Source organism: Xenopus laevis, chromosome 5L (genome assembly GCF_017654675.1).
Source record: "Xenopus laevis strain J_2021 chromosome 5L, Xenopus_laevis_v10.1, whole genome shotgun sequence".
Taxonomy (NCBI): domain Eukaryota; kingdom Metazoa; phylum Chordata; class Amphibia; order Anura; family Pipidae; genus Xenopus; species Xenopus laevis.
The window spans coordinates 80631619-80652830 of NC_054379.1; the positions used below are offsets into that span (position 1 = coordinate 80631619).

A 21212-nucleotide genomic window follows, 5' to 3' on the forward strand; every position below is an offset into this window, starting at 1 on the left:
AAAAACAAACATATACGGTAATACTTGTATTAAATAAACTCATGATGAATATACATTCTGCCTGTTACTTTAATTAAAACTGATATTGTCTTTATTTGAAATTATAAAACAGTGACAGCATTGTTTATCTTTCTGTGTAAGAACTGAATCCGCTGTGTCTAATAAGGGCACACTATGTAGATAACTGCTTTTCTCCACCCGCATTTTGTACACAGGCTGAGAAAAGCAGATCCGGTCCCATACACTCATTTGTTTAGTATCATCAACTAACTGTGGCCTGTGTGCAGTTACAATTAGTAGATTTTGGCCTGAAAATGCACATTTTTTTAGCTCAAAATCCACTCCGTTTTCACACAGGCCGACATTGCACCCATCATTGGGCTACATGAAGGAGCAGATCTGCTTTTCTCCACCTGTGCACAAAACACACAAAGAAAAGGAAATTATCCTCATAGTGTACTTTTAGCCTATAGGTAAGACAAGGTGACTAGTAAATGCAACCTGCTACAGGTGATAAGAACTGTAGCAAACTTTGCTCCTTATGTTACATAATCTCCATTATATTATATAATATCTTATGTGTAATGCACTGTGCCTTTTTTGCCCTAATCAGCTTGATTGGCTATCCCCATGGCTACACAGCTCCTTATTTATATATAATAAAAAATAATTGAATAAATAAAAAATAATAAAAAAATGTGTGTTTTTAAAGCAAACAAATTTTTTTCATCAATTCAGGGTAACAGTACATAACAGATATGGGAATGGGTGGGTGGGTCGAACAGGAGGCCCACGGAAAACCCAAAAAGCAGCTGGGGTTTTGGACACCACTTTAATCAAAAAGGGGAAAAAAGTAATTTGTGCTTCCTGTTCAATCCACACTAGGAGTGACATCACTTCTGGTTTATAGTGATTTACTAGAAAACACATAAGGCTAAGGGCACACTAGGCGATAGCGCCGCGATTTGACTCGCGGCGACTTTTCGCCGCGACTTTTAATCCGCAATCGCTGTGGAAACTTTTGCGCTGGCGTCTATGGGGAATCGCGAGCGTAAAAACACACGCGGCGATCTTTTTTCTATTGTCGCTCGAAATCGCCTCGCTAGGCGATTTCGAGCGACAATAGAAAAAAGATCGCCGCGTGTGTTTTTACGCTGGCGATTTGACGCGATTCCCCATAGACGCCAGCGCCAAAGTTTCCCCAGCGATTGCGGATTAAAATTCGCGGCGCTATCGCCTAGTGTGCCCTTAGCCTAAGTTCCTTTTATACAGGGGGTGGTCTGCTTCTATTTTTGTCCTTTGTTAATGAGTGACTGCTTTGTTCCTTTGTCAGCTTATGACAAGCACATGCCCTTTGTTTATATTGACAGCTGGTGAAAGGTGATTATTTCTGTCACTTCAGCAGCTGATGATGCCTGACTGTTCCGCATTTTGGCATTTAATGGATAATAGTGAATGGCCCTCTCTCTGATTTTGGCTGCTCATTCTGGTTTCACAGTGCAGTTTGTTAACATCTGCCATGTTAAGAGCTAGTTTTGAAAGAGTGCAACGTCAGCTGCTGTTTGTGACTAACTTTTCTGACATGTATCTGATCGATGATAGCTGTGATTTTTAGATAAAAGTTCTGGAAGATCTGTGGAGATAAAAAATGTTAATTTTAAAAATAATGTATTTAAAAAAGACCTTTATTTTATACAAATAATTGTATACTTATTTCCTGAGTGTAATGTCATTAGCTGAGAACGTGGGGACAGATGTCAATATGTACAAACGTAATAGTCCTCCAATTCAATAGAGAGGGTCAGCCCATGTGTCAACCTTGAAAATTCTGCAAATGCATTAAAATCCTGAATTGGTTGTAGTGACACATACACTAATGATTTCTTTATCCAGTTATTTGGGGAAATGTATTGCAGCTTTGATTTGTAGGCACTGGTACAATTTGTAGAAATGCCATTCTATAATGTGGAGCACCATGAGTTAAGTCTACTAAAAACAACCCTTTAAAAACCTAATAAGTTGATATTATAATTTATAGTTTTGCACAAAAAAAATGGCCATCACAATAACTATACCTTCTGCACCAGGAGGGTTCCCCTGTTGCACCCAACCATGTTGAATAATGGGCATGTGCATAATGAGCTCACCAGCTGACTTTTTATATGCATATGTTTTACATAGGGTCATTCAATGTACCCCCAACCCAACATCACTTATGTGCATGTATGTTCCCCAATATGGCCACCCAAACTGACAGTTCTATAGGCTGGCATTCCCTATTATCCAACACCACCAGTGGGGGCAACCAATGTTTCTATAATGAGTACTTTTTAGTTGGAGAGATATGTTGTTCTAGTGCACTAGATGTTAACATGTGGGGTGCTTCTGTCTGAGGCAAGTTCCTCAACTCGTCTATTTTTATATTGAGTATAGTATTGATGTGTGTGCCAGCCCGATACCCGCGGGTTTGGGCCGACCTCGCACCACCTCCAGCTCTCCCTGCCGGCCACCTTGCACTGCCGGCTTCTGACTTCTGGCTTCCTTTTTTTTATAGACTCGCCTTATCGCCCGCCCCTTTTTGTGCCGTCATCGGCGAGGTGGGTCGGCGCTGGTCTATATAAGGAACCCGGAAGGGAGGGTGTGTATAGTGAAAATGTAATTCTAAGAACCTTTCCAATATACATTAGTTACAATGTTCAGTTATTTAAAAAAATTTTGGAAATGTAATTGCTATTAAAACAGTATCTGTCTGGCTGTTTACATTTTTTGCACTCAAGCAAACTGATAATATCTGATTATCTGACTCATGTTAGATAAAACATCAGGCTATATCTTTGTATTGGTGTCAATGTGAATCACCAGTGGCAAAGTATTTGAGTCATTAAAGTGCATTATCTGACATTTTGTTGCCCTGCAAGTCCATGGGCAACAAAACAAAGTATGCCATTGCCCTTTAAAGTCTGACCCAGAAAATTGAAAGGGATAAATCAACAACTTTTGACTGCAATTATATTACATGTTAATTTAAAACAATTGAAAATGTAATATATATTGAAAAGTTGGGTGGAGGCAGGGGCCTGACTACAGAAGAAGCAGACACTTCGGCTGCAGGAGGACCAAAGAGGTATAAGGGGCCCCAAGTGGCCCTAATTATTGACCAATTTCAACATATATTGTAACAGGACACGTGCAAGCACTCAAATGTTTTGAACATATTGTGGTGTGCACAAAGAATTTTGTGTGAAAACAATGTGTACATGCGCATAAAATATTTTTTTTGCACACATAGCCAAGTAGGAATTAGAGGGAGCATTAGTTGGGGGCCCTAAAATTAATTTGCTGTTACAATAATTTTAAACAAAGCCAAATTAAACCTTTTTTCCTGTGTGCATTCTATGATTTGTGACAAACTGTTAGGTTGCTAGGTTAATTTGGTCCCTAGCAACCAAATTGCTGAAATTGCAAAAAGAGCTGCTGAATAAAAAGCTAAATAACTCAAAAACCACAAATAATAAAAAAATAATTGCCAATTGTCTCAGAATATCACTCTCTACATCATGCTTAAAGCCCTTTAACATTTCTTAATATCTGCTTCTCTTGTTAAAGTGCTAGTTTCAGTGTCCCTTTTAATATCTGTAAAAATCCCAGCTTCATGGGACATTTAGGAAGAGTGGTTTTATGCTTGACTCAGCTATTGCGGTGACCTGTATGAACAATAGAATGATCCAAGCTGAAAGAAAGGATTGAGAGAAAAGATGACAACATAGAGAGGGTTAGAAAGGTACAGAAACAAATTAAAATAAAAAAAAGTCTGGTATTATCATGTCCAAACTATTCTATTCGCATAATTGCATTATAATTGAGACAAAAACTTATTTGCTATATATTTTTATATTTCTTCTTTATTAAAAGCATTGGCATCAAACATCAGTTTTACTGGCCCAGTTGGTAAAATTCCAGCCAGGTGGCAATCCTCCCTGAAGCTGAACACCTCAATGCAGTAAAAGGAAAAATAATAACATATAAGCATTCACATCTCAGCCAAACTCGTTTATTAGGATTCCTAGGTAGGCCAGCCTCACAGTTTGGAAACATTCTTTAAATAAATTACAGCAATACCCATCAATCCAGAGAAGATGAATATCCCAAAGCAACCTGGACAAATGCAGACCAATAAAAGCTAAAAATAGACTGCAGGCTTGTTAATCTCCACAGCAAAACAAAGGAAGCAGGAATTCCTGGAAGCAGGATTGTGATGTTTTATGTTCTAAAAAATGCATATTCCTTTTATACTATATGGAGGTGAGTTTATATGTAGCAATTTTACTTTTCAAGAACATTATCTATGTTTATAATTGATAGATAGATAGATAGATAGAGATAGATAGATAGATAGATAGATAGATAGATAGATAGATAGATAGATAGATAGATAGATAGATGATAGATAGATAGATGATAGATAGATAGATAGATAGATAGATAGATAGATAGATAGATAGATAGATGATAGAGGATAGATAGATAGATAGATAGATAGATAGATAGATAGATAGATAGATAGAGGACCGAAATGCATAAATGAACGTGTGGGTTAATGATGTAATTGAAAGGAAATATCCTGGGGACTCAGGCTAAACCCTTTTCTTTTTAAAAGCTCAGTTACAGGCAGAAAAAAAACACAGAGGTGACTTACTGTGAAAAGCCATTTCTGTTGATAGGCAGTATACTTGAATTCTCTCATGTACATGGGATATTATTGGCTGAAATGATTGTTGCTGGAATTGCCTGAGATTGGAAGGGCAGGCTAGCAACAGCGAGAAGCAGCCTATTACCAGGCTTATGCTTAGGAAAATGTGTCAGTTAGATGACTTTCCATCTTAATACACATGCTGCGGATGTGGCTTGAATCCATAATGTAAAAAAGGGAAAACAGATACATTATCAGTTTAGTGATTTAATAAGTGAAGCAATAATCTGAATAATCTTAGCATGACATGGTGTATTTGCATTTCCTGAATGCATTTGCAATGGCATTATAGAGTAACACGTAGCATTGACAAAGGTTTAAAGGACAAGCAAACCCTTGTTCACCTAGGAGGGGTTTCAACAAGTTTTTTTTCCCTTGGGCCGGTGTTCTTTTTTGGGAAAAAAGAGGATTCTACAACAATGCCACACTGCCATCTTTTTTACATTTACCAAGCTTCCCTTGTAAGGCCTTTGACTTGCACCTGTTCATTAGTTAAATGTTCCAATTTTACTCTGATCTTACTAACTAACTGTGAATTTATTATCAATATAACAATGTGCTTTTCCTAAAGTGTGCAAAATGCCAGCAGTTAAACTGCAGAGTGGAAATGGCCATGGACTGATCGTTGCATTTATTTTGAGCTTATGACCAAACTGTATAAAAAATTGGTTTATTTAGTGGCTGCTAAAAAAAGTTTTTGAATCACCACTTTTGTGCCCAGAACACAATTGATTATTCTGAGTTGACATTTTGTGAACACAGTTATCAAGGCAAGCTTTAAATCATGCCAAAATGGGACAACTGATGCCCATGCACTGGCTTCATAATTAGATGTTGAAGACAGAGGGGGAATGTCAGGAGTGCAGTGATGTCTAGGAAGTGCAGAATGGAAAGTGAAAGTGATTGTCTGCCCCGACTCTATGCCTTAGGCATAGAGGCAAGGCGGACAATATATGATTGATAGCTGAGTGTTTTAAACAAGTTTATAACAGGTATGGGTGTTTTAATAAAAATAATTTGGGTTTCATGTTTAATTTGCAAAGGACTTTTATTGTACAGCTTTTTATGTAAGGGTGACAGGTCCCCTTTAAAGGAAAAGTAAAGCTTAACTAAAGAAGTAGGCTAGAAATGCTGTACATTATGTTTTTGGCTTTAGTACCAGCCCAAATCAGCCTTTAGCAGGGGAGGCCTGTGTCTCTGAAAATGCCCCAGTAGCTCCCCATCTTTTCTGCTGATTCACTGTCCATGCTCTGTGCTGTTACTGAGCTTAGTGGTTGACTCAAAATATACAGTACACATAGAATAAAAATGTCACAATATAAGGCTGCTTAGTAATTAATGCAGATAATTACTACATGGCAGCACAGAAACCAGTGCAACTAGCATGAGAATGTAATAATTAGCCCTGTAGCATATATTACAATAATAAATAAAAATAATGTTGGGAGATATTTCAGTGCTGATGTAAAGTAAGTAGGGTAAAGGTGGAAGATATGAATTTATATTGGTGGCAAAACAATACTTCTTAGTTTAATTTATGTCTTAAAGTACTGAGATCCAAATTACAGGTGGATCTCTTATCCAGAAAGCCCCAGGTCCCAAGCATTCCGGATAATAGATTCAATAACTGTATGATAACATTCTATCAATGCCCTATAATATAATGTCACCACTGTTAAAACTCACAATATAAGAAGTGATTGTTGCCTGTTGAGAGCTGTAAAGACTGACAAGCTGAAAGGTGCACTGCACCTGTGTTTCTCAGTGCATCAGTGCTATTGTTCATCATATTCTTTTGTGGAAAATTACAGCATGTTGATTAGTTGATCTCCCCACAACAACTTGCTAAATTGCTAAATGTAAACATGTATATATCACAAGCAGATACTTTGTTGTTAGAAAATAAATAATGTATCTTGTAAAAATATATTTCATAAATACTGTGGTGCTCATAAGTTTACATACCCTGACAGAATTTATGATTTCTTAACCATTTTTCAGAGAATATGAATGATAATACAAAAACTTTTCTTTTCACTTGTGGTTAGTGGTTGGCTGAAGCAATTTATTGTCAAACAACTGTGTTTCCTCCTTTTAAATCATAATCACTACACAAACTACCCAAATGACCCTGATCAAAAGTTTACATACCCCAGTTCTTAATACTGTGTATTGCCCCCTTTAACATCAATGACAGCTTGAAGTCTTTTGTGGTAGTTGTGGATGAGGCTCTTTATCTTCTCAGATGGTAAAGCTGCCCATTCTTCCTGGCAAAAAGACTCCAGTTCCCTTAAATTCTTGGGCTTTCTTGCATGAACTGCATGTTTGAGGTCTCCCCAGAGTGGCTCAATGATATTAAGGTCAGGAGACAGATGGCCACTCTAGAACCTTCACTTTATTTTGCTGTAGCCAATGACAGGTCGACTTGGCCTTATGTTTTGGATCATTGTCATGTTGGAATGTCCAAATACGTCCCATGCGCAGCTTCCGGGCTGATGAGTGCAAATTTTCCTCCAGTATTTTTTGTATTTCACCTGAAGTTATTTGTTGGTTTTTCCTTGTATCCCGAACAATTTTTCTGGCAGTTGTGGCTGAAATTTTAGTTGGTCTACCTGAACCCCTAATTTTCCACTTCTTAATTAGAGTTTGAACACTGCTGATTGGCATTCTCAATTCCTTTGATATTTTCTTAAATCCCTTAATGGGATTATGTAGGCCAGGTTTGTCCTATGCAAATCTTGCATACAATGGATTAAATAAAATGTTCTTACTGTACAGATTATAAAATAGTTAATGACCATTTTAGTATTCTGAAGACCTCTGTGTAAGGAACCCCAGAATGAAATCCAGAAATTTCACACTTCTTATAACCTGACTACAGTGATTGCTTATGACTGCATTTTTAGAAACATAGGCCAAAAATTTAATGTATAAAGGCTGGAGTGACTGGATGTCTAACAGAACAGAACACAACTTCCTGCTTTTCAGCTCTCTAAAGTCAGCGACTTTAAGGGGGGCCACATGGGACATAACTGTTCAGTGAGTTTGCAATTGATCCTTAGGGGCAAATTCACTAACCTCCAAAAATTCACCAGCGACGGCTTCGCTCACAGTGCAACACTTCGCCAGACGTAGATTCGCCAGGACAATGTTAATTCACTAAAATTCCAAGTTGCGTCCAGGGTGCGGAACGCTGGCAAAGTTGCGCTAGCGTTACTGCGACAAGCGAAGTTGTGCTAGCATTGGCTAATTTGCATACGGTGGGAAGTTAAAGTTCAATGGACGTATATGTTGCAGCAAATACATTACACTAGCCCGGGAAACCTTAATAAAATAAGAAAAAGTTGTAATATTGCCCTACACATGAGCCCAGTGTATAGATTATGTGCCATATGTTAGGAAATGTAGGGGGGGGGAGCCGGTTACCCTAAAAAATATTTACGCTATTTTTCAGCCTATCACCCTGAAAAAGGAAAAGACACTAGCGTTTTTTTGGACTAAATTTTCCACTATTTTTTGAGGAACTCCTATCTACTCTATTGCACTTCGCCTGGTCTGAGGTGGCAAAGGCAAGTCTGGCGCAAGAGGTAACGTTCAGTAAAATCCGCATCTTAGTTTCGCCAGGGCGCTAATTTACTTCATCCGAAATTGCGCTCAGGGAGGCGAAAAGTAGCGAAGTTGCACTAGCGTTAATTCGTCAAGCAAAGCGAAGTTACGCTACCGATGCCTAATTTGCGTACGGCGCCAAGTTAAAGTTGAATGGACGTATATGTAGCAACAAATACATTACACTACACAAGCCTGGGGAAAGCTTCATAAAATAAAATAGAGTTGTTAGGAAATGTAGGGGGGAAGGAGGGTGCCCCCAAAAAAATTTGCCTATCACCCTTAAAAAAGGAGTTTTTTGGGACTTAGAAAAAATGCCTGGTCTGAGGTGGCGAAGGCAAGTCTGGCGCAAGAGGAAACGTTCAGTAAAATGCGTAAGTTAGTGAATTAGCGTAGTTATGTCGTCCCTTCGCCATAGCGCAACTTCGCCTGGCGTAAGGGTATGAAGTAGCGCTAGAATAGGTCCACTTCGCTAGCGAATTTACGCCAGCGCCCGTTAGTAAATAGGCAAAGTAACGAAATTACGTCACGCTGGCAAATTTGCGCTAGCGTTAGCCGCTTCGTGCTTTAGTAAATTTGCCCCTAAGTGAGTTGCAAAGCAGGAAGTAGTGTTCTGCCTATTATGTTAGATATCCAGTCACTCCAGCCTTTATAGATGACATTTTTGACTAACTATATTGAAAAATTTTTTATTTTGCACAGCCTATCTATTTACCCAGTTTTATTTTTATACTGAACAATTCCTTTAAAGGAGAACCAACCCCTTTTTTATTAAAATCCAATACGCTACATAGACCCCCTCCCTGCTCCCCCCCAGCCTAGGTGTTACCTTGGGTAAATGCCCCTAACTCCTTACTTACCCCTCGTTGCAGATTCAGGGCATTGGAGTTCACGGACGCCATCTTCTTCTCTTCTGTAGTCTTCAGGGTCTTTTTCGTCGCATGCACAGTTGTTCGGGACCAGCAGATTGCGCCGAAGATTCCAGAGCAGAAGAAGATGGCGCCCGTTAACTCCAATGCCCTACATCTGCAACGAGGGGTAAGTAAAGAGTTAGGGGCATTTACCCAGGGTAACACCTGGGGGGGAGCACGGAAGGGGTCTATGTAGGGTAGGGGGGTAGGGAATTTTAATGAAAGGGTTGGTTCTCCTTTAAGGTCAAAAGCTGTGTTATCCTGTAAGAAACCAAAAAAAACTATTTATGGTGGCAGTTTATATATTTTATGGAATGAGTGGGATATTTTCATCGGTGTCATGCAGGAATCAAGTGCTTTTCAAAGATTTTGGTTTACATTCATATCTTGCTTTTAACAAGCACATGAAACTTGTATTGTGGGATATTAGTATGCATGTTAAAGGGGATCTATTGTGAAAATGAAAAGTTAAGCTTCATCTTGCTGAAACAAGAGACTTTCTAAATATAATCAATTAAAAATTCCGTACAAGTTATTCTTCACTCTCCCCATCTGAGCAACCTGTCCCTCTTCATTCTGTCTTCATGCAGTAGGTGGAGTCAGTTTTTGATTGAGAGTTAGGTCTAATACATCCTTTGGGGGGGGGTGCACACTTAACCCAGGTGCTCACTCTTTAAAAATAACTGGCTCTGATCGAAATCCTGTTACTCTGCATGCAGGGTGTTTGCCAGAGTCTGTTATTGTGTTACCCTTTGTTTGTGCTGGATTTGGTTATTTGAGTTATTCTGCTAAGAAAGGGAGCCACCCTAAAAGACCTAATAGACCTACCTTTCAATCAAAATCTTACCCAGACCTCAGTATGAAGAGTGACAAGTTGTGTAGAGTTAGATACTGAAGAGTAACTTGATCATTTCTTTTTATTTGATTATATATAGAAAGTGTCTTATTTCAGTGAGATGAAGCTTATATTAATGTTTCATTTTTGCCATAGATCCCCTTTAAATACCAATATTTTTTACTATGCTAGACAGGTACTTGTACTGCTAAAGTAATACGTTTTTGCTGTTCCAGTAGATTATATTCATGAATTTCACATATTCCTTGCCAAGCTCTCAGTCACTCTCACTTATTTTAGACATTGTCATAATGTCATAAGCTGCTAAACCATTATCATACTCAGGACTTCCCAGAACTGCCATTTAGGAATGTTGTGACACTTATATCCAGAATACCTAGTCTTTGCACTGACACTGACAAGTTTGACTGTCATCATCCTTCTTTCCTAGGAGGAGGAGTTCAGATTAAAGGTGACAGTTCGGCCTTAAAAGAACATAAATGTGCAGGGCTTTATATATGTATTTCCCATCTCTATGATGGCAGTATGATGGCAGTATTCACTCTGTGAGGGTAATATAGTACTGTGGGGATCAGATATTCACTTTTAGCCTTCCAATTAAGATTGAAGGATGAATGATAATAGATGTCAATCAAAGAATAGAATAGATCAAAAATATAGTTAAATCAAAGTAGCAGATTTAAAGAAGTATTCCCATCAGTTTGAATGCTATCACAGTAATTAACAGTTTCCTGACAGGAAAGTTTTTTAACAAATGTATTAATTTATTAATTAATTTATTATTTTTTAACAGATTTACGGTAAGAAAGCCTTTATTGCATTTTTTTAATATTCCAATTGGTCATAAGTACATTTTTTGTGAGCAGTACCTATTAACGGTCATAAAATGTAAATTTGCCACTTAGTGGCCAATCTGTATCAAATGTTTCAGAAATGTAATCATCTGATATTTGCAAATAAATTTCTCATCACATTGTCACATGTAAAACCATTCTTGTGCCTTCTGGCTGCATCTGTGGTTTTTCATATGATCTATGTGCCATACTTCATTACTGTGATTTTGTAAGAGATACCACATGATAGGTTCAGTTTAGAATCTTGTTGATTATAACAAGAAAATATATAATATGCCATTTTCTTTAAAAAAAATTATGATAATTTTAAAACACATAATTCAAGTATCACTTAGAGTACTGCCTATTAAGTCATGCATCTACCGGTACTTGAATTTTATGATCGCATGAAAATATGTGACCCCTTAAAGTGACAAATGTGTTGATCACCTTCTGATGCGACCATCTAAGTATAATGCCCAGATGATAAGCCAGGCTGACCAGTGACCTGTGTATTGTGTCATTGACCAGCCTTGGGATGAAACTGCAGAAATGCCCTGTACTTAACCTTTAGGCATATTTGCAGGATCAGTGCAATCTGACTATATAGGTGTATGGCCAATTTGCACTAATATGCAGCCATTGAACATTCTTTCCCTTGGCCCTTGTGTGGGCAGCATTATTTGATTTAAATACAAAAAAGCTGATCTCAGAAGCTGCTGCCTTCTGTCTGTCCCTGAGTGTGTCACGAGTTAAACTTAATCTGCACCACAGGTAGAAAAACCCTATTTAAAGAGGTGGTTCACCTTTATGTTAATATTTATTATGTAATACAATGTCCAATTCTAAGTAACTTTTCAATTGGTCTTCATTATTCATTTTCTATAATTTTTGAATTATTTGCCTTCTTCTTCTTCTGTCTCGTTCCAGCTTTCAAATGGGGGTTACTGACATCCATCTAAAAAACAAATGCTATGTAAGGCTACAAATTTATTGTTATCGCTACTTTTGATTATTCATCTTTCTATGAAGGTCCTCTTCTCAGGACCCTAGCAACCAGATTGCTGAAATTGCAAACTAGAGAGCTGCTCAATAAAAAGTTAACTCAAAAAACCAAAATAATAAATAATAGAACCAACTGCAAATTGTCTCAGAATATCACTTTCTACGTCATACTAAAAGTTAACTCAAAGGTGAACAGTCCATGTATTTTGTTTTCTCCTATCCTGATCGCAACCAATGTCCATTTAGCTTTTATTGGCCTACTAATATAGGACTAATAATGTTACAGGAGGTTTTGCTTGTGTTTGTGTAAGTGTTCCAAATGGAACACTAATTCATCTACATATTACTGTGATTTCCAGCCTTAAATTATCCAGACTCCAGCTGTTTCAGAACTCATAGCACATGTTTTAAGTTGTATATGGTCAGAGTCAACGACTGAGGTCACAAGGCACATATATATGACCACAAGCCGTCCAAAATACATGTTTTGTAATCATCATCATAATGTACTTATATGTTTTGTTTCATGTTTCTAAAACACTACTGGTTTATAAAAAGGCATTTTAAGTCACCTGGGAATTCAATAACCACAGTGAAAGATATAGACCTGCAGTCTCATGCCCTTGCATCTACAGTACACTATATGAGACAAATATAAGAACATGCAGCCCAGTTTTTTCAGGCACGTGCAGAGTTGTACTGTGCCATTGAGGATGTTAATGAAGGTGTCATTGAGATTTCTCTGTTTATACAACAATAATTCATCAAGCAAGGGAAAATCACAAAGGATGCTAGGGTGGATTATGGGAACTGAATTTTCTTACACAAACCTGGTGTGCATTTTACATCATATTAGCAGCATTCTGCAATGTTGAAAATTATTGTTAAAAATGTATACATGCATTTGCTCCTTGAATAAGGAATTAAGATATTTCTTTGGAAATAATCTTTATTGTTGACACAAGATAAGTTCTGATGTATGCAGGTATCAGGTTTCTGGAATGTGTGATGTAGCATTTCTTTTCAAACTAATACCCAAAAATAAGATCAAAAGATAAGTAAAATTTAAACTAAAAGTAATATTACTCTTAGGGCAATGACAAACGTGGTGTCTGTGTGAAATGCTGTGTCACTGCAATGTAAATAGTGTGTGTGTGGGGGCGGGGTTTAAATGTCACAATTGAGTGAAAAAACTCATTTTGAGATATATTCAGCATGATTTACATAGAAAGACACCGCATTCTAGATGTTTGTCACATGTGATATAGCACAAAATCTGTCGTTGCCCTTAATGTTCATCCTTATGCTGTGATAAAAGTCTGCCTCTTTTTGCTTTTTTTCCAGCTGTTGCGAGAGTTGAAGCACCCAAATGTGATTGCGTTACAGAAAGTGTTTCTGTCCCACAGCGATAGAAAAGTTTGGTTGCTGTTTGATTATGCAGAACACGACTTATGGGTAAGAGGTTTTTCCAAATAGAAAATGTATTTCTTCTCTTTTAATAGAGGATGTGTTTAAAACTATTTTGGGCCTTGAAGGTCCTGCTTTGTGTTTTCTAATAGCTACAATTTTATTCAGTATTTTACAGAATAAAGTATTTTGGGTTCAACTTTTTTAATATACAATCTTGATAAGCAGTTTTAGTGAAAAGGAGAATTAAGAATGAAGAGTTGTAGTTATAAACGTGTCCACTAAAACTTCAGCAGAAAAAAGGGCTGGCTTTAAATAATTGTTCCCAACCTTCCAATATGATAAATGTTAACAGCCAGCTTTATAACATGATGTTAGATCTTCAAAATAATGTGATACTCAAATGAATTTCAAGCTATGGAACAAAACAATTAAAACCTTTCATGCAACTCATGAACATAAACTAACCTTATTCTAAATAACTAGTGAATAGGTATATCAGATATTACCAGGCATTATTTATAAATAATAGTTGAATATTGTAAAAGGATTGAACCACATATCATAGCACTTAAATGGCCTTTTATGAATATGCACTTAAAAGTGAGCTAATACATTCAGCATTAAAGAGGAACACCACAAAAACTCCACAAAAACATAACTTAAGCTTTTTGAAAAGTAAACATAATTTCAAGCAATATGATATAAAATATTCAGACTTTTCATGATTTTTAATGGTTTCTGACAGTTCCCTAAGCTTAGCTGACTGCTCTTCTGCTGGTCTTTCTGACTATTTTGCTGAGCTGGCTGACTACTGTTACTTTGTATCAACAGCCAGCTGTCCTTAGCCTGCATCCTCCAAACCCCCACAATTCCCTGCATATGTAATTTAAATAAGGAACAGAACATCACATTGCAATGCATTGTGGGTTATGTAGTTCCTGCATGCTGTCTGTAACCTGTGGAGAAGTTGTTACAATCTGTAACACCAGTGTTTAAGTCCCTCCTTCCCTGCCTGGATTTCAAATGATGCAGAGGGAACTATTAAACAGCTGAATTGCAGCATAGAAAATGGCATATTCATACTTTTTGACTAACTTTGATGGGTATATTAGGGGTTTCTGTGTTATGTGGGCCTCTTTATCAAATTTTGGTTTGGAAGCCGGAGTTTTCCTGATTCACACCATATATACTTCAAGTTCCACCTGTTACCTCATCTTATTTTTAGTTTTGTAAGTACCAAGTGGCTGATCACAATTTTTTTTCTGGGAACTACAACACCATCATGTTTCTAACACTAGTATATTTTGTTATAAAAACTCACCTGCAGTAGTTTTGTTTTAGTGATATAAGAGAACGAACATCTGTAATGCACCATGGCAAATATAGAAGAAGGCTGCACTCCATTTTGGTTACCTCGTGGACAAGCAATTCTTAGTGGAGCATAGTTTTGTAAAAAAGACAGTTGCATCCAGATGTCTAGAGGTTTCCAGTCTTCTTTGGTTCAGGTTTCATTTACTTGACCAACCATTTGCTGTGAATATAATTTTGTAACCTTGAATCTGGTTTAGTTCTTGGAATATGCATTTGGAATGCAAATGAGCTTTCATCACAAATCTCACTCTCTGGGTCCCCCTAGTGGGGCCATCTGAACAGCTAGGTAAGCTATGCCACATGCTTATACATGGGGTCCAAATTAACAGAAATTGATTTGAATCAATTGTCAGGAAAACCATTTAGGTTGTAAAGAGGATCAGTGGATCAAGTAGGCATCAGATGCCCCTGTAAGATAATGTGAGATTAGAAAAACACAATCACTTTCTTTTCATTCCTGTGGGAAGCGCATTTATCAATTGGTGAACTCTAATTTTCACCCATTGATAAATGCACTTCTAAAATCACTTAGGAATTAATAAAAAGTGAGTGACTTTTTCTGTGGTAAACACTAATCTCACATTTTGCTAAATCTGCCCATTGGTGTTAATTTATGAAGAAAGTAAATTACAGGAGAGGACTGGAGAGTAATATATCTGTGTGTATCTGAACAGTATTCTTAGTGCTAATGCATGTTTCAGTGGAAGAAAACTAAATTGAATTAAGATGTATTCTACTGGGCTACACGGAATAATACTTTAGTCCATACCGCCAAAGTAGAAAAAACCTACATAGTTTGAAAATAATTTCCCTACAGAATATAATTCAGAATTTTTTGATTGCTTAATTATTTGTCCTCTTTGTTGTAAAGCCCCAAAATAAGTAACCAGCAACCAATAGCTTTCAGAAGTCATATGATGAGTTGAATAGAATATTATTATGTGTATAATTAGTGTCACTAACTAGTCATTAGTGTTATTTAAAATAAAACTGTATGCCTGTTTCTGGAAGGCCCTAAGTTAGAGGACATAAATAAACATACAGCATCATGAAGATGATGAAGTATTAAAATAAGTATGGTATGAAGTTCTGGAGAAACACCAACTTCCCCCGTCACACTGTTAAATCTATTATTAAAAAATAAAAATTAATATGTCAGAACTGTGATTCTTACTTTATATGGTCATCCAACAAAATGTAACGATCAGTTAATGAAACATTTAGAAAAGCACCAAGTGGTGGAGAGATGTGAGTTACTGTTCATCACATCACTGGGCTTTATAGCATAGTGAAGAGAAGAACGCCGTTGACAAATACAGCCTATATCAAATCATGTTCTTAGTTTGCGAAAAATCGTATGGAAGGCACAGTCTACATTGAAAAAGGTTTTGAGGTCCAATAAGATCAGGGTAGCATCATCATTCCAGAAGGGCAATGAGCCTAAACACACAGCCAAACATATATTGCAGTGATTTAAAAACAATATCCTGAATGTTTTAGAATGGCTTAGCCAAGGCTTAAAAATTGTTGTCAATGATCTTCAACCTGAGCTTTAAAGTATGTTGCCAAAAAGAAGTGGCAAAAATTGCAGGATCCAGATGTGCAAATATGGTAGAGACTTGCATCTAAAAGACAGAACTGTAACTGCAGCGAAAAAAAGTCGAACCATTGGCTGGAGAGGGGGAATACTTGTGCAACCAACAACTGCAGCTTTTTTTTCAGTGTTAAGAAAGTTGTGTATTCTAAATGGTAAAAATCCCAGTTAAATTCATTTTAATTCTAGGTTGCAAAATTTATAAAGCTCCCAATGGGTTGAATACTTAGGCACTGTACTAAATCTTTGGATCCTAGACTCCCCTTCTGTTAACAAAGTGCTGACCAAATGGCAGTGGTCTGGAGTATAAATTTGCATAATGCCTGATCCTCCTTCTTGTTGGATATTTACAGGGTCTGCTAAGCTAAATAAATATTGTTAACAGAGTGAGACATAAATAAATATATATATATGTACCTAACTTAGCTTTTTTTGAGTATATCTATGGAATGAGCTGTTTGAATACAGCCTGTTCAGAGGACCACAATGGCTAAATAGCCTTAGGTGCCTTATTACATTGTCCAGTTTGCAGGCCACATACTAACAAAATGATATATTTTTAGTTTGAAAGGTACACAACACGGGCATCATTGCATACACATGCCACAGCGTTTTGTACTGTAGTTATTGACATTTTTTTATGTGTCTAATCTGGTGAGTGCAATTTTCTATATTATCTCATTAGAAGTTTACTATTCCCCACACATGCACACATATACTAAACTGTTTAATTAACTAAACTGTATATTGTTATAACTAAGGTAAAGCACTTTATATCTTGTCGGTGTTATATAAATAAATGATGATGATATTTTCATATATCATTCATATAATGGAAATTTATTTTATAAGCTGTTTACAGGAATATATAGTGGTTCCACAGATATTGGTGGTCATTTATCAAGGATACACTTTGCTTATATTTGCTCAGAAATTCAGAAATTTGCTACAGGGCTAATTATTTCCTTACTCTTTCCAATGAATTCAAGAGTGCTAATGCAGTGAAATGAATGCACAGTTACATTTCAGATATAGTGCAAAATACAGCACAATCAAGTACAAGGGAGTCTTGTACTTCTGGCATCTAAGTACAGGGTCATTGTTAGGGTAATGAAGACCAAGCAACTAGATGTCAGCTGAAATTCCAATCCTGAGAGCTATTTAAATAAAAATGTCAATATTTAAAAACATGAAGACTAAGTTAATTGTGATATGAATTACCCCTTTTAATTATGTGTTTCTCTTCTGCCTTTCGATGCATGAATTGGAAATCCTATCTAGTTGTTGGATGACACCAAGCAACCAGGAAGGAGATCTTGAGGCTAGTTTATTATTACTATTAGTATTAAATTTGACTTCATATCATTCGATTTAGTTTCCATGCAGTCATTTGAACCACTGCTGGATTGTTGAGGAAAGGGATAAACCAACAATCAAATAATTGTAAAATCAAAATTGGGAATTGCAGACAAAATTAAAGAATATAAATAAATAGTAGCTGCAAATTATCTTAGAATAACATATAGCAATAATACTGTAGTAAAATTCAAGGAGAATATCCTCTTTAGGCTTTTGAAAGCAAAAAGCTAAACATTTGTATATGCAATATGGTATGTAATGAAAAAGACCCTTTACAGTATAACAATAATTTATAATTTGTGTAATTATGTTTGTTAATTCTAGCATATCATCAAGTTTCATCGTGCCTCAAAAGCAAATAAAAAGCCCATGCAGCTACCAAGATCAATGGTCAAGTCACTACTCTATCAGATCCTGGATGGAATCCATTACCTGCATGCAAACTGGGTGCTTCATCGAGACCTGGTAGGCACTGATAACTTTCTCTTAAGGGTTTATCAGGAATGTTAAGACTTGCAGATTTCCTGGTATTGTTGCTCAAAGGCAATCTATTATTAAAATGATATGTAAACAATTATATTCTATTGTTTCCAGAACCATAATCTGGATGAAAGCAACAGCCTGGCGTCTAGTTTTCAAACCTTTAGCCAAGTAGCACGTCTATGCTCAGTTAATTATGTGATATTTCCTGTGAACAATTTTGTATAGCTCAATGTGTCTATGTAACAAAAATCTACTTTCTATATTTTTAGTTTTAAAGAACGATTTCTGCCTTTAGAGTATTTCCATTAAAGCATTTCTTAAAGGAATTGTTCAGTATAAAACTAAAAACTGGGTAAATAAATAAAAAAATGTCAATATAGTTAGTCAAAAATGTAATCAATAAAGGATGGACTGACTGGATATCTAACATAAAAGCCAGAACACTACTTCCTGGTCTGCAGCTCTCTTGGTTTCCACTGATTGGTTATCAGGCAGTAACCAATCAGTGAGGGGGGCACATGTGTCATAACTGGTTTTAAATCTGACCTACATGCTAAGGATCAATTGCAAATTCACTGAACAGTTATGTCCCATGTGGCCCCCTTAAAGTCGCTAACTAACTCAGAGTTAGAGAGCTGAAAAGCAGGAAGTTGAAAGTTATGTTAGACATCCTCTCACTCCAGCCTTTATACATTACATTTTTGGCCAACCATCTATATTAGAAATATTTTTTATTTTGTACAGCCTGTCTATTTACCCAGCTTTTATTTTTACACTGAACTGTTCCTTTAAGTAAAGTAAGTAAGATGTGCTGATCACTGTATATATTAACTGAGGGAGTGCAATCACTTATTGGTTAATTATGTCAGCATGATGTCTTCCCTTGGGAAGGTAGCATTTTCACCTAGAAATGTCATTGTTGTAAAATACTGTATGTTGTTTAAAGGAGAATTATCTTTCTAGTATGTTGGCTTTTATTATTCATATAATTTCTTTCCGTTAAAATAAGGGTCCAATTTTCATAAGTGCAGTTGTAGGAAGATAATTAACACAAAAACAAATTATACCTATATAACGTAAGGTTTATATAATAAGGATTAAGGATGTACATGTAGCTGTGTTGAATATGGCAAACCCAAGCCCTAGGGAAGTGACTGGATTTCTGTCTAGGTGTGCTCTTCTACTTATAATAGCCACATTTGGCTTTGGACCTGGCCCTCAGCTACTCAGGTGCCTCCAAGACTTATACCACATGACACTCCCGGGGGGCAGGCAATGTATACTCTGGACAGGAGCTGGATGTATTCAGACAGGCTGGGTCAGAATCAAATAACAGAATCAAAATTGTGAAACAACTGTAGGTCAGGAACAAGCTGGGGTCAGAACCAGGAAGTCATACAAGGAACAGGAGCAGGTAGCAGGAATCAACGAACAAGCAAAATGATATTCAAAGCACCTAGGAGCACACTATCTTGACCTATAACAGGCAATGGGTCAGTGCAGAGCAGGAGCTTTATAGCCAGGCTTATGGATAACAAAGAACACCTGTGGAAGATTAATAGCAGCTGGATTAAGCCATGCCTACTAGGAAATACAGGATTACCAATAGCAGTGAACATGGACATGGAGTCTGCTCATATAGAGCAGAGGCAATGCAGACCACAATGAAAACAGCAGGTCATGGGTTCAAACCATGGTCCATGTGTTGCAGGTTGACCATAATAGTTCCTGCCCCCAGCAGGCAAAACATTTCTGCGGAGCCAAAGCTAACCTCAAAAGCTACACCAACCAACTCACTAACATTCTCTTCCTAAAGGCATAGTTCTGCTGAGATATTTTGGGAAAATTATGTGGGGTAACAAAAAAGGGTTTTGTGTGTGGTAGAGAAGCACTGGAAAAGTAATCGCCGGATTCCCAACAGAAACAAAAATATTATACAGTTTTTAAATGTATCACATCAATATGCAGTTCTATGCACTACTACACAAAATCATTATAGCAGCCAGACAGATTTGCTAGAATATGTCCAGGCTGGATTTGTGGTAACAAGAAAAAATAGGCGTAGAGCAGGATTTAAATAGCTGTCAAAATGCCCTGCTACCTAGTCCCCAGAACATACATTGTGCTGGGGATGAAAAATGGATACTCACACCAGAAATTAAACTCTTTTTTACATCATAACATTGCCTTTGAAAGCTACTTATAACTTTGCCATAAAGTATTTGCACAATGCTTTTACATTACCTGTCTGATGTCCCATGTTCCCGTATGAGGGGGCTGCCATATTTGTGCAACAGGAGTCCGTTAGCATTGGAAAATTTAACTGACAGGCTGAGATGGGACAGTCAGGTTGGCAAAACATTCAGGTTTAGGAACTTCAACTAACAATTACTTACAAAAACAAACCTCTCAGCAAAAAACAATCATGATGACCTATAGGTAACTTTTAATGTACATTCATATTTTAAAAAGTAGTTTTTTAGTGTCAGTATGACTTTAAGGCACTGGGATCAAATGTTGTAACTGCAACCATTTGGGAAAAGAGTAATTTAATATACAGTTATGGGATCATTTATTCAGAAATCTGTTATCCAGAAGTTCTGGAGAGAAATCTCTTGAGCCAATAAGCAAATATTCCAATTTTAAAAACCGATTTCCTTTTTCAATTGGTTTTCATTTTTTAGTTTGAATAGTTTTAAAATGATTGTCTTTCCAACTGTCATATTGGGTCACTGACTCTGGCAGCCAAAATATTGCTACTTGAAGCTAAAAGTTTATTGTTAGTGCCACTTTTTATTACTTTCTATTCAGGCCCTCTCCTATTCATATTCCAGTCTATTGTTTAAACCAGTGCTGTCCAACTTCTGTGGTAACGAGGGCCGAAATTTTTCTGGCCTACATGGTGGAGGGCTGATAATGGAAGCCAGTATTGACCACTCCCTGTTTTTAAACCACACTCACTTTAAACCACACCCATGTTACTACAAGAATATGTCCACTTTAATGGTGGTAGCACACCAAAAGAACAAATGGT

The 21212-nt window shown here is 36.9% G+C and overlaps 1 protein-coding gene across 2 annotated transcripts in view; it reads left to right on the forward strand.

Moving 5' to 3' along the window:
- cdk19.L (cyclin-dependent kinase 19 L homeolog) overlaps window positions 1-21212 on the forward strand; it is a 90740-nt gene that overhangs the window by 19274 nt on the left and 50254 nt on the right. For both annotated transcript variants that reach the window (XM_018261675.2, NM_001087254.1), the window contains exons 3-4: window positions 13306-13416; window positions 18020-18160. In XM_018261675.2, coding sequence (XP_018117164.1) covers window positions 13306-13416; window positions 18020-18160 — 252 coding nt within the window. The remainder of the gene's footprint in view (window positions 1-13305; window positions 13417-18019; window positions 18161-21212) is intronic.